The sequence below is a fragment of the Arachis hypogaea genome, chromosome 11 (genome assembly GCF_003086295.3).
Source record: "Arachis hypogaea cultivar Tifrunner chromosome 11, arahy.Tifrunner.gnm2.J5K5, whole genome shotgun sequence".
Classification (NCBI taxonomy): domain Eukaryota; kingdom Viridiplantae; phylum Streptophyta; class Magnoliopsida; order Fabales; family Fabaceae; genus Arachis; species Arachis hypogaea.
In genome coordinates this window covers 66,095,930-66,110,421 of record NC_092046.1, presented here as the reverse complement: position 1 = coordinate 66,110,421, position 14,492 = coordinate 66,095,930, and the positions used below count along the sequence as shown (strand labels likewise).

At 30.6% G+C, this 14,492-nt stretch overlaps 1 protein-coding gene and 1 long non-coding RNA gene across 3 annotated transcripts; both read right to left on the bottom strand.

Annotated features, from left to right (window-relative positions):
- Positions 1-4,744: 4,744 nt before the first annotated feature.
- Positions 4,745-6,976, bottom strand: LOC112722194 (uncharacterized). Its single transcript, XR_003162499.3, has 3 exons — positions 6,526-6,976; positions 5,241-5,468; positions 4,745-5,143 (listed from the first exon to the last, which is right to left on the bottom strand). It is a non-coding gene; the product is annotated as an uncharacterized lncRNA (long non-coding RNA).
- A 3,760-nt stretch (positions 6,977-10,736) lies between these two features.
- On the bottom strand, positions 10,737-13,190 carry LOC112722193 (uncharacterized). Of its 2 annotated transcripts, XM_025773166.3 has the most exons (5): positions 12,588-13,190; positions 12,065-12,123; positions 11,352-11,463; positions 11,191-11,258; positions 10,737-10,971 (listed from the first exon to the last, which is right to left on the bottom strand). In XM_025773166.3, the coding sequence occupies exons 1-5, from the start codon at positions 12,715-12,717 to the stop codon at positions 10,954-10,956; spliced, it is 387 nt and encodes a 128-aa protein (XP_025628951.1). In that variant the 5' UTR covers positions 12,718-13,190; the 3' UTR covers positions 10,737-10,953. The 2 variants fall into 2 exon arrangements, with proteins under 2 accessions (XP_025628951.1, XP_025628950.1); XM_025773165.3 differs by having other exon boundaries at positions 10,737-11,258; positions 12,588-13,136.
- Positions 13,191-14,492: the final 1,302 nt, after the last annotated feature.

The following is a 14,492-nucleotide window of genomic DNA, read 5'->3' as shown; positions in this document are numbered from 1 at the left end:
ATTTTTCAAAAACAAATCTTCTATCTTAAATTTTTAAAATCTGATCTTATCTTGTTTGACTTTTTCTTTTGAAATTTAAATTTTAAAATTCTTTTATTGACTCTTTTTTTTTAATTTCAAAAATTTTCAAAATCAAATCATTAATTTTAGTTTTAAATCTTGTTAGTAAGTTATTTGTTTTATCTTATTTTAATTTTAAAAGTTTGGTATCTCTTTATTTCTTCTTTCTCTCTCATCTTTTTCAAAAATCTCCTACCGCTTTCTCTCTCTTCTTTTTCAAAAATTCTCAATTCCTTTTCTCTCTATTTTCGAAAATTTCTTTTTAAATAAAAGACACCTTCCTTTTCTTTTCTCTTTACCTTAGCTGTAACACCCTAATATTCAAATCCTTATGCTCGAGTCATAAGTCAATGATATTGTGGTGGTACAACTCTCAAGGTAGATTTTTATTACATAAATAAAGTATAATTAAAAGGAGTACTAATCGAGAAGCTTGAAAAGAGTAAATTTAAAATCGCGAAGTCGCAGCACTCACGCATCGACAGCTAAAAGATAAAGTGTGAAGCCGAAAGCGATATGCAGCTAAAGGCATAAAGGAAAATAAGAGAAAGATAGTATATAGATATTTAACATTAGTAAATAGCCACTAGTCGTGACCCGTGAAGTTTAGGCCGGCTAGGGTACAATATAACAGTAGTTGATAACAGAAACTCCTAATCTCTCCCAATTGAAACATAAGAGCCTTTATAGGCAAGTTCAAAAGAGTTCAATACATAATATAAGCTTTTCAAAGTAAAGGTGGAGAGATTCTAAGCAAAATATAAAGTAGAGAATATAAAGATCTTCGCCATCTCTCAGATGAACCACAGCTCACTTATGAGCACCTGTACTTGTATCTAAAAAATAAGAGATATATACGGAATGAGAACCCCCGACCCAGGGTTCCTAGTACGGTAAAAGTGCCAAATAAATACAATGCATTGTAATAAAAACTCACTAAACATCCTAAACTTCCTTTCCCCAAATATTCATCCTATGTTCTCGCTAATCCATAAATAGGCAACTGTCATAAGGGAATGCTAAATCTGATTCATATTCCTCATAAAACTTCCTAACTTTCTAACTATCCAACAAATCATAATTAGAATCATAAGCCAAACCATCAAAGTTATTTTATCTCAGTAATTCTATATCAATACTTCATATCCTCACCTGGAGCAAGTGAAAACACTTCACTGCGTCTACCCAGGGAGCTCAAAATATCTCATTATCTACCTGGAGTAAGTGAAATCACTTCACTGTGTCTACCTAGGGAACTCAAATTATCTCATTCAGTAATCATCATTTTACATCAATCATATCATTATTCCATTTCAACAAGAATAGCCCTCAGCGTCAACCGACACTAGCATGAGGGACATTTCAGTTGTACAAACACAATCAATACAGATAAGTAAAACACAATTAAGGTACAAGTAGAACATATAGCATATAGTCAGGTAACATAGCATATATGATATAACAATCCAAACAAATAGGCAAGCCCAAATAATTCAAACATATGCAAATGATGTATGCCTGCCCTTTGGCTGATGAATCTCATCTGTCGATTATAAAGCCAACCCGACATGTCCTGGTAGCTAACCATTGGACTGTCCCTCTGTCGTGCATCCCCAACTCGAGTTATTCACAATCATAATCATAATCACACAACACCCACACTGGTGTTTATTCACGGGGGCGAGCTCATATGGAACTTTCAGAGTGTGCGGCCACACTTACGACATAGGGTCAGCAGAATCTCGGATCTGAACCTGGAGCAAGTGGAGCCGACCCACTGCATCTACCCAAGGAAATCCAAAACTCAGATAATTTCACAAATCTCAAATCAACATCGACTGGGAGCAAGTGGGGGCTAACCACTGCATCTACCCTAGGAGTTGCAAACCAAACTCGGAGCAAGTGGAATCAATGTCACTCCATCTACCTAGGCAGATATAGCTCACCGCATCCCGGAGCAAGTGGACCAATGCCACTGCATCTACCCAGGTAGGTGTTTAAAAGCTCGAACTGGAGTGAGTGGAGTCACCAATACTGTCGCTACTACCCAAGTGTCACAAACTCTGACCCAGAGCAAGTGGGACGAACCACAACCCTTGCGTCTATCTGGGGAGCCTCTATACTAACCAACCTGGAGCAAGTGGGGCGCAACCACAACCCTTGCATCTACCCAGGAGGTACGTTCTCATATGCCCAAGAGGAACCAAGGAGGGGATCCTAACCTCCCACCATCTCATTGGGGGCGATTTTACAATATCAGGAGGAACAAGGAAGGGGATCCTCACCTTCCTTCATCTCTCTGGGGTCGCACTTTCGAGAAAGAGAGCTCAAGATAACAATCATTCAAAGCCATATTTTTATCTCCAGACATAAACCAATATTTATCATAGCCATCCGGCTCATAACATAACCCATGAACAGCCAGTAATCATTATTAAATACAGCCCTTCGGCTCACGGCATACACCGCACTTCCATCATCACCCTCAGCAACTCATACAATTATCATTACTCATCATTCATCATTGACTCTCTCTTTACTTCATCCACAAGTTGCCACATGTCCTAGCTTCTTTTCAATACTAGACAAACTATAAAGATTTAGGACTTAGAGGATGAAAATGGAGGCTTAAAAGTCTAAATTCGGCTTTAAAAACACAAAATCAACCTTTGCTGAAAACAGGGTCACGCGTGCGCGTCGCCCACGCACACGCGTGGAAGTCAGAAAAACAAAGTGAAGCGTGCGCGTCGTCCATGCGCACGTGTGGTAATCAGAAAAGCAGAGCGACGCGTATGTGTTAGCCACGCGTACGCCTGGGTGCGTTTTGTGCTCCTCGCACAAAACCAGCACAGTACCCGCACAACTCTCAGGATTTTCTATGGGGTATTCGCATCAGTGCAGCGACGCGTACGCGTCGGCCAGGCGCACGCATGGGTGAGTAAAATCAAGACTGACGTGTGTGCGTCGGCCACGCGTGTGCCTGGGAGCACGATTTTCCAAAATTTTTACTAAGTTAAAAAGCTGCAGAATTACACTTTTAAACCCCAAACTCCCAACACACATAACTTCTTCTACAAATTTTTTTTCAACCATTTCTGAACCATTGGAAATATCGTTGAATAAACTTTCATAAAAATCTAATTTTGAAGAATTCGAAACTCGGTGGACCGAGTTACGGACCGCTAAAGTTGGTCAAAAATAAGTTTTTACCCAAAAATAGAAATCACCAATTTTTTCAATGTTCACAAGCAAAATTCATTCCAATCATCCAAATGACCACAACCCAACCACATTCACATAATTACCTCAACCAAACCAAACTTACCTCATCTACACAATTTCACCCAAAACTATCAAATTCCATACCTCAATTCCTCAAACCTTATTATTCAATAACCAAACCAATTATTCACACATTCAATATCTAAAATCCATCCAATCTCTTATATCATCACACAATACACACATCAACTTTCCTTCCTTACCTCTTTCCGGCCTCTGGCCTAAATTCACAATTTAATTGCATATTCCACAAACCAATATTCATTATCCAATTCATCAAATTCTCAACACACCAAACATACAAATACACACAATTATCAACTCAATCATTAATTCATATGACATATCAACTATGCATATCAGCACCAACCATATACACAATTCAAACTTAATCCTAGGGGCATCTAGCCTAGGAATTCTCATTACACCACACGGTACTTAAATGAAACTTAAACCGTACCTCTTGTAGACAAAATAATTGAGCTTCTTCTTGGAAGTCTCTACCAACCCTTAGCTCCAAGCCTCACCTAAGCTCCTCAAGGAACACCAACCTCCCAATTGTTCACCAAAATCACCAAATACACTAACATAACCAATTTCACATATACACATTAACCTAGGGTTCATGAAAATGAAAAATCACAAGGGTTGGAGCACTTCTTACCTCAGCCCATATGAAATGTAGATAGAAAATAGGGTTTTTTCGGACGAATTTTGAGACGAAATTGAAACAAATTTTGAACAAATTAGAGACAAATTTTTTCTTTCGAATAAAATTGGGACGAATTTTTTTTTTCCCAAAAAGCCTTGTTGCTAATTTACATTTTGTCTGAAATTTCGTCCGAAATTTTTTTCAGACGATTTTGTGACAGATTTTGGATAGGCATTTATCTATTAGATTTCTAACTATTATGATGCATTTTAGATGAATTTTAGACAGATTAACCAACATAAAGACAACGTATTTCAGACAAATTTCAAACATAAAAATATTTCTTTTTAGACAAATTTCAAACAAAAAATAAACTTTATTTCAGACAAATTTCTAACAAATTTAGTCTAATATAACAAATTTTTTTCGAACAAATTTTAGACAAATCAAATATTTCTTTTCAATTAAATTTTAGACAAATTTAATTTAAAAGAATTTACATATTTGAAACAAATTTCATACAAAATAAAAAATTATTTTCGCACAAATTTTCTACAAATTTAATATAATATTTCAAACAATTTTCATACAAAATAATTTGCTATTTAATATATAAATATTTTAGAAAATAAATTGTATTCGATTTGCTTTCTATATTAAGACCATCATAATCATTTTTTTCATATTACATCATTGAAATTATAAACACATAATAAAGTCATGAAAAAACCAATTACCATAAAAGAGTTAAAAAAAATATTTATTATTAAAATACTTGTCCATAAATGTAATCAAACTAAAATAAAAAAATAATTAAACTAAAAAAAAAACCTTTAAAAAGGTCAAATATCATGAATAAAATCAAATGTACTAACTAATTCACCTAAAAATTCCTTAATCTAAATTAGAAAAAACATATACTCCAAACATTAATCACTCATGTTATCATCCTCATCATCACTAGAGCCTGTCCCAAGCTCATCATCCGCAAAAACAGACATGGTTGAAGGAAGTGGGAGATTCAACTTTTCATACAAAGCATGAAGTCTTTTCAGTAGAACCAATTCTTTTCTGTTGAACCTTTAGTTGATGTCCTTGATCTTTTAACTTGTGCTCAGCATCATTCAACTTAACCTTTTGCTCTGACCACTGGAGAATAGATAAATCAAAACAAAATGTTAAATTCAAAGACATTGGCAAATGATAGAAAAAAAAGTGTTAATAGAGTTGAAGGAAAATTACTAACAGTGTTAATAGGATCAAGAGTTTGTATTGAATCAACAACCATAGCACGAAGGGAAAGAAGCTGAGCTTTCTTGCTTGTTGAGGTTCCCACATACAATATTTCTATAAAAGAAAACAAACATATACAACATATTTGAAAGAAAAATGGATGGTGAGTTACTCTTTATTAATAGTTGAACTCCCAAATGGCAGCAAGATAAACTGGATTCCTTGTCAATTGATTTGAAACCTGAATTAAAGCACTCAACAAGTAAGTCTTGATGCGGTATATATATATATATATATATATATATATATATATATATATATATATATATATATATATATATATATATATATATATATATATATATATATATATATATATATATATATATATATCTTTTATTTCATGGTAATTGCTAAGTAGTTCATTCAAAATATTCCAAAAGTTTTCCATTCTAATTTGCTTATAGATGATTTAAAGAAAGTTAAAGACTCTTCACTTGCTCCTTGGACTGATATTTTGGATGACCCAAAGCAGTGGACTGAAGAGAATACATTTTTGTTAAGTAAAAAATTAAACCAATAAAAAGCTATGACTTGTTGTTTTCTAACATGTTTGATAAAATCATATTACGTGTTAATAAGTGAGATATAGATGTCTTAGGATTAATAACTTTTTTTTATTATGACGGATGATTTATGAAGGAATCATGCTTTTATATTTTTATTCTCACTTTGAAGATGGAATTAGACACAAATGAAAGTTGTGAATTCAGAATTTGAAGGTCTTATCATACAACACATTGGGAACGAAGGACCAATGGAAATGTCTGTTTACAATGTGCAGTTTACATAATTTGTGATAGTTAGAAGATCATAGAAGTGATCAAACATATTGATAACGAAGCCAATGACTGTATTAAACATTGTTGTTTGATTAATTTTGTAAATATAACCAAAAACAATAAGAGAAACCAGAGAATGCAAAGCATAAACTAATTCATTAATTGATTTTGTAAATATATTAATCTTTATAGTAGCTACAACATATAAATCAAATGCAAAGTATCACATAGACATTCAATCAAACATGTGGTGTGCAATTCAGAAATTCAGCATAATCAAGCAATTTTCAGCAGCATTCAATCCATAACAGCCATAATCCAACACTTGCAACTTAACAAAGATCTAATAAACTAATCCTAACCTATCTTAACCACTTAAATCCACTAACAACATGCAAATTCTAACTAACTAACTAATTAAAGAAAATAGACTAGAAAGCAGAGCAAAGAGAGAACCTGAGGTGATGACTAGGGTTCTTGAAGCAAAGGAAGGGGAAAAGAATGCAATGGTACTATGTTATTGCCACTGCTGGAGGTGCGGTGACAATGATGCCAAAATGGAGGAGCTGGGCTGAGCTCCTAGTCGCTGAATGAGGGTGAGAAAAGAGATTTTTTGTTCGAATCTAGAGGGTGGAGGTGGTCTGAGGTGCGAGAGTGGAGGCTGGAGCGTTGGCTGTCGTAGCGTTGAGCGCGAAGCACGAGTGGCGACCACAGGAGGCAGAGCACGCAGAAGAAGGGAGCACGCAGAAGGAGGGAGACGGAGATCCAAAACTGACGCTGAAACCAAAAGGGAATGCTGAAAAAAGGTTGGGATTTTGGCAAGGTAACCTAGCCAGTTGTGATACATACGAGCGAGAAAGCATTCAAAAACTAAAATATTTGGAACTAAAAAGGCGGTCTTAAATAAAGTTTTTATTTTTGGCGCAAAGTAAATAAGTGACTTTGAAACAACTACATATAACAAATTTTAAAATTAAAATTGTATTTAATTTTTACTAATAAATTAAAAAAAGATAAGATTGCAGCGAAAGTATATCAAATAAATTATGAAATATGATATCTAAATGATAGATATTTAAAAAGAATTATATCTAATATTAATTTTAAAATTTTTAAATTAAATTATGTTCTTAAATTTTTGTTATATAATAATCTTAAAAGATAAATATTTAGTAAAATCAATATTTGAAATTAAAATTTTTTTTTATATTAATAGATAAGATGAATAAGATAAGATAATTGTATTGAATTATATAAAGGGGAGCTAGAGGCCCCTCAGTTACATTCCTCATTCCACACATATATATTTCATAAATCCATTCTAACTTGAGCGTCGGAGTGTTCTTGCTAAGTACCGACCCTATCGCTCCAGTCAAACAATCTAACAATTGTTTCGACTCATAAATCTCCAATCCATCTCATAAGCCATACTAGAGACTTCTAGATAAGTAAAATTTTTTTTTGAGCTACTGTATCTATATATAGTGTGCTAAAAGAGTCAATTGAAAAAAAATTCTTTATAGATAAATTCTTTTTTTAATAACTATCATTATGTGATTTTTTTTTTTGGTGACTTATCATTATGTGGTTTAATGTTCATTACTATAATTTTCATTATTAAAAATTTTAATATTACTTTAAGGGTAGTTCTTTATTTAATTTATCTTATTTAGTTGTCAGAACCGAACCGGTAATTGAACTAGTCAGATTACTGGATCACTAGGTCATTAGTTCAACTGATGGATCACTGGTTGAACCAATTGACTCGGTCCTATATACATATAATAAAATAAAAATAGTAAAAAATTTAAAATTAAAATTTAAAAAATATATTTTCACTAATATTTTAAAAATATATAGCTATTCTAAAATAATTGGAATATGAACAATAAGTATTTTGTTAATTTTACTCTATCATAAATATTTTTATTTTATTTTTATATTAAAATAACTATTATTTTCAAATTTTAATAATTTATTAATTAATTTATATCTATTATACTATTATATACTACAAGTATTTATTAAAAAATAATATTAATAGATATTATATAATTATAAAAAAAATAAGTGAGATTATTTTTATTATTAAATAAAAATATAATTAAATTAAGAATAAGTGAGTTTATAACTAAAATTAAAATAAATTAAATAAAAGTAAATTATTTGATGAAAGATATATATTATAATTTGTATAAATAATATTAAAAATTATAGCAGTTCAATGGCATGAAAGGACATTCTTTTTCCTGAATATTGGGGTTCGATCCACATGTCATACATTTCTTGAAATTTTAGATTTCAATCGATTTTATTCTTTGTACGGTCCAATCCAGTTATGAAAAAAAAATTTAGATTGCCTTTTGAAAAAAATATTTATTTTTTTATATTTTTTAAAATGTTAACGGAGGGAATAATTTTAAATTTTTAATAAAAAATAAAAAAATTTTCTAAGTGGCCAACATTTTTTTATAGTTTTAATCTTGTATATAAACTAATATTATTTACTATCTAATTTTCATATTTTCTATATTAAATAAAAATCTTAATTCTCTAATATTTTCCATTAAATTAATGTGAAATACAAATCTGTGTCTAGACAAAATTTTTATGCCGATGAATTAATCAGTTTATGATAATTGAAATTTTATAAATAATAGGCCAACACATTAAATTATTGATCCTTTTTATGTAATGTAGATAATATTTTTTTAATTGAACAAAAACTTATAATTAATTATGCAATTAAAATTAATTTTTTTATTGTATTCAAGACTAAAGCAAGATGTGAGATTGAGATTGAAACACAGAAGATTTTGCATATCAAGAAGATGCCACAAATCAATCTATATAACAATCATATCTCAAATAATATTGATATTATTATTGATTTATTGGATACCGATAGTACAAGATATGAAGATGATGATGATGAGATATTTGAGAATGAGGACGAGGACGAGGATGAAGATGAAGACGAGGACGAGAACAATGAGGACGAAGATCAAACTGAATAGTATGAAAAAATACACTATAAAATGTATTCATTTGTATTTTCTTTTTTTAATTTTTAATATACCTTAATCTTATATGAAAAAGTATATGATTTTTTTATTTTATGTGATTTTCTATTATTATTTATTATTTGTATTATTTTTTTAGAAGATCGAATATAATTTATTCTTAAGTTTTTATATATGTGATTCTTTTAGATACACTTTATCTTAAATTTGTTACAAAATTAAATTTTGAATTATTATAAAGTAAATAATTAAAAGAATAAATTAAAAAATAATAGACTAATTTAAAATATAAATAATATTTTTATACTAGATGTTAAAGTTTTTCAATAAACATTTAAAATTCGTTTGAAAACTGATGCACTTTCAAACAGAATTTACAAATGATGTTATTTTCGTCCCAAATTTGTGGAAAAAAATTTTAGTTACTTCGAAGGGTTAGCTATAGTAAAAATATTTAAGACTAATTATAGACAAATTTGGGATAGAATTAACATTTTTCAAAATGCGTCCCAAATCCGTTTGAAGTTATTGCGCATGATCAGATAGAATACGGATGAATTATAGTTTTTGTCCAAAATGTGTTGCTAATCTGTATGAAAATTTTGGCACCATCCAAAATAAAATTGGCGCCAAAATTTGGGACAAAATTTAGATAAATTTAGGATAGAATATATTATTTCAATGTCTCCACTAAAAATTGTTCAACATTTGTCTCAAATTTGTCCGAAATGAAAAAGTCATTCAGAGGGAATAAATTTCGTTTGAAATTTTCGTCCGAAAACCCACTTAGAATCCATGTTAGAGTATCCCTAAACAACCAAAATCACAAGATTTTAACACTAACTACCCTAAAAACGCATAACAGTGGGGAATCTCGAAAATTGGGTAGAGATGAATGAAATGCTCACCACAAAACTGATATAATTGTAGAGGATAAGAAGAGCAACATGTGACCGCAAACGGCTCGTCAATCAGAGTTCCGTAGCAAAAGTTATGGACATTTGAAGGTGGAGCTAGGATTAGGTTTTCTCCTCCCTTCTCTATTCTCCAAAGTTGCACCCCTACCCTCTTATTTTTTTAGTGTTAATGAGCTATATACTATGGCCCGGTTCACTTATTTTTGTTCGTTGGCCCAATTTTGGGCCAAAACCTTTAAGATTAGAGTTTTAAATCGCATTTTAAATATTTCTATCTTCCCTAATTATAACTCCTAATTTATTAGCCTTATTCACTTATAATCACTACAAGAAAAAGCAATATTTGTAACAAAAAAATTGTTACAAAAAATCAAAATTTTGAAACAAAAAGATTTTGTAACAAAAAAAATGGCCGTTGCAGTATGTCCCGTTACAAAGTAATATTTTGTAACAAATTTTTCTGATACAAAAGACCCAAAATCATTACAAAAGTGATAACAAATTTTGATCTTCCAAATATTTTTTGTGATAATATATTTTTCCTATCATAAAATTTTGTTACAAAATGTAACTTGATTTTGTAACATTTTTTTTCTTTAGTTACAAAACACTATTTTGTAATAATTTTTTTTAATACAAATTACACATAATTTGCCAAATTATATTATTTTTTAATTAATTAATATATTAACTAATTTACTTAACAAGTCAACATTTATATAATATATAATAACAAATATCTTTCTTTCATTTAACTAAGAGTGTTTTATAAATCTTCAACATATAAACTTTAAAGTACAAACTAACAAGATATATTGAAGAACCCTAATGAACTAGATAGATACATTGGACAAAAAAAACAAGGAATTATAAATCTTCAAAATGTAAACTACAAATTACAAACTCCATTATGTTCTTTTAGTTCCTTTCTCATGGAGAAGCTTCTAATAAGTGCCACACACCTGAAAAGACCACCAACCAAAAAATACTAACTTAAAAAATAAGATTTATTTTTCCTTTAAAAATGCACAGGAAAAACAAAAAGATATACTCGTATTATTCAAGAACTACACCCTTGCACTTTGAGGAGTAATGAGCTAGTGATATACAAGACAATTAAGTAGTTCCTTAGTGAAAACATTAATCTTTCGATGAAAAACTAGATAAATGTTAAACCATACCAAAAATTCCTTTACACCAAAACATAACTGCAGATCATGAAAAGTAGAGTTCCAGTCAAAAGATTTTCCTGCATCACCCAAAAGGCAAAACAAATAAACAAAAACAAGTCCTCAAAACCAACCAAACATTTGCAAACAAAAAAGATAGTCAAAATTAGCACCAATTTTGGTTTCAAAATAGTACTCCATGCAATAACTTTTCACATCATACTGCAGTTTAGGTTTGATCTTGTATGTGTTTTTGGAATTCTCCAAGGGAATTGCACCTTTTCCCTAGAATCAAAGAAAACAGCAAAATTCCATTAATAGAAATGTAAAGAATAGGAAAACACACTTGGTATACTAAACTAATAATATCTTAGAACTGACTATTAAAGATTTCAATATGCATACTAGCAGCAACTAAACAAATTGTATTTACCATGATATAATCCAAATCAAACATACAATTTATTTAAAAAGAAAGTTAATTCTTAAATTCAAGTCCTGAAACTTGAAATTAAACAAGCATACCAATAAATTATTAGGACCATCAGCCATCCAGAGACAATAAATTACCTCAATTTTAGAAATGAACCTACTTAAGATAAACTTGCTTAGATAACATAAGCTTAGATAACATTTTGACATACTTAGGATACACTTGCTTCACCAACTAAGTAGAAAAAGAACTTGTTAGTTGTTACTTCTAATCCAAACATGAACAATACATATTGATGATAAAAACTGCAAATGAATCAATGAACATACAAGTATACAAGGCACTGTATGCCAAGTAAGGAACATACTACATAAAAGTAAAACACTTTCACATATTAATAATTAAACATTAGCTAGAAACCTTACAGAATAATAAGGAATTAAGAAAACTTACAGAATCCAGCAAATGTAATAGAAAGCATAACAGCAGAAACAATGATAAGGGCCAATCTCCTACAAGCCATAGCTCATCTTTGTTAATTATCTATAAATATATAAATAAAATGGTATACATATAGTTAATTATTATTATAACAGCAGAAGCTGAATGATCTATTACAGAAGCCATCAATGGAGAAGAAAACTCAGAGCATAGACAGTGAATCAGAAAATGGTGACACAACAAAGAGTGGTAGTGAACTTAAAGTCAAACCAATAAGCCAATCATCAATGTCAGCAAGATCATCACAAATAGAATAAAGAACAAAATTAGAATTCAACACTAATAATAACAAGCAATGCTCAAATGTGACATGATAAAGCTTCTAACATATACAGAGCTCCTAAGCAATCTTAGCTACTCATCAACTCCCTTGAGCTTGCCCTTCCCTCCTATCCGAAGCTCTTGATGGAAATCAATGACAACAATATTCCCAAAAATTAAAGAAAATCAAAATCAGAGGGGAGAACGCTCTTACCAGCAGTGAATCCCGGCGAGGCAGCGCTGTTTTTTGGCGACAGAGGCTCAGTGACGCAACCCCTAACAGCAGTGACGACGGTGACTACACAAACAGCGACTGGGGCGCAGTAGGGTGAACAACGCCTCATCCTTTTTCCTCCGTCTTCCTCTCTCCACGCGTCTGTCTCTCCTGTGCGTCCTCAGCTTCGTTCGTGATGGGAGATGCAACAGCGGTGGAAGCTGGCAACGACCCGCTCGCGATGCAGACGAAGACGGCGGCGGCTTCCCTCGGCGACAGCAGAACGCGAAATGACGGCGGCGATGGAGGCACAGTGGTGCTCCTTCCTCACGAAGCTCTTCCTCTCACTCAACGTCTCCTCCTTCCTGACAGCGACACGACGGCGCGGCGGCAGTGATGCCCGTTGGCGCCATCCTCCCTCTTCCCCCTCTCCTTTTCTTGTACTCTGATTCCAACTTCCCCCTTTCTTTTCCTTTCTTTCCCTCTTCGTTCTTCCCTTTCTCTTGCTGTGTGTGTGTTTTTGTGTTGTGTGAGTGCATTTGGAGAAAAGGGGTGTGACGGCTAGGGTTAAGGTGAGTAAGTGGGTGTGAGTAGAGTTAGAACAAAATTAGAGTTTTTTTTTGTGACTTAACAAAATTAGAGTTAGAATTTTTAATTTGAGAATTAGGAATTATTTTTGGAAAAAATATAAAATTAAAATTTTTTGGATAAATTGAGATTTGGTAATTTTAATTAAATATAGAGTATTAAATATTTATGAAAATTATATAAATTTTAATTAATTTTAAACTCAAAATTTTATCGTTTTGATTTAATTATTTTTTGATAAATAATTTTTTGAAAATAAATTCATAAATTGTGAAAGTGAGGATTACAATTAGGATTTTTATTTTTTACATTTATTTTTATTTTTTAATTTTAACTATTTTTATTTATGTTTAATAATTAATTTATTTAATTTAAAAAATTAATTTTAAGTCAACATTTAAGACTTAGTTATTAGTAAAAATTATATACTAGTTGTATAAAAAAATATAAAATAATATATACTATTTTTAAAAATTAATCATTTAATCTTGAATTTTTTATAAAAATAATTAATTAATACAAATAATATTTTAAAATATTAAATTTTAAAACAAAATAAAAGTATCTTAAAGATTTAAATATTTCAAAATAAATTTTTTTAGTTACAAAAATTCTTGTATTTTCTGACAAACAAATAATTTGTTACAAACAATATTGAATTTCGTGACAAATTAATTTTTTGTTACAAAATAATTAGAGTTTTTGAAATAAATGGATATTTTGTTACAAAATATTTTGAACTTTTGCAACAACTTCATCTCTTGTTACAAAATATTATAAAATTTTGTAACAAAAAAATCAAATTGTTACAAAATAACAAAATGTTTTGTAACAAATTATATTGTTGTTACAAAACATTATTATTATGTAACAATCACTAATTTTTGTTACAAAAAATTAATTTTTTGTAACAATTTTAAATTTGTTACAAAGTTTTTGTTACAAATGTTCCATTTTCTTGTAGTAAATTAATTTTCTCAGTTACAGTACTAGACAGATCTCAGCCGGTACTGCCGGTCAAAATTTCAGTGCGCATTTTTATGCAGAAAACTATGTTTTCCAACTCAGAAAAATCCACTGAGTCCAAATATCACATTTAAATTATCAAATTTCAATTGCTAAATTTTTTAACCATATTCGCTTCTATTTAATTTATTATTTAATTAATTACGGTCTGACCGGGTTTTACATTAGCCTCTAACAAGGAGTCCTCTATACTCTGACATAGAGATTCTTTTCTTCTTGTATATGAGTAGTGATGCACGAATCCCCACACTTCGTATAACTGTACCAGCAAGTGCACTGGATCGTCCAAGT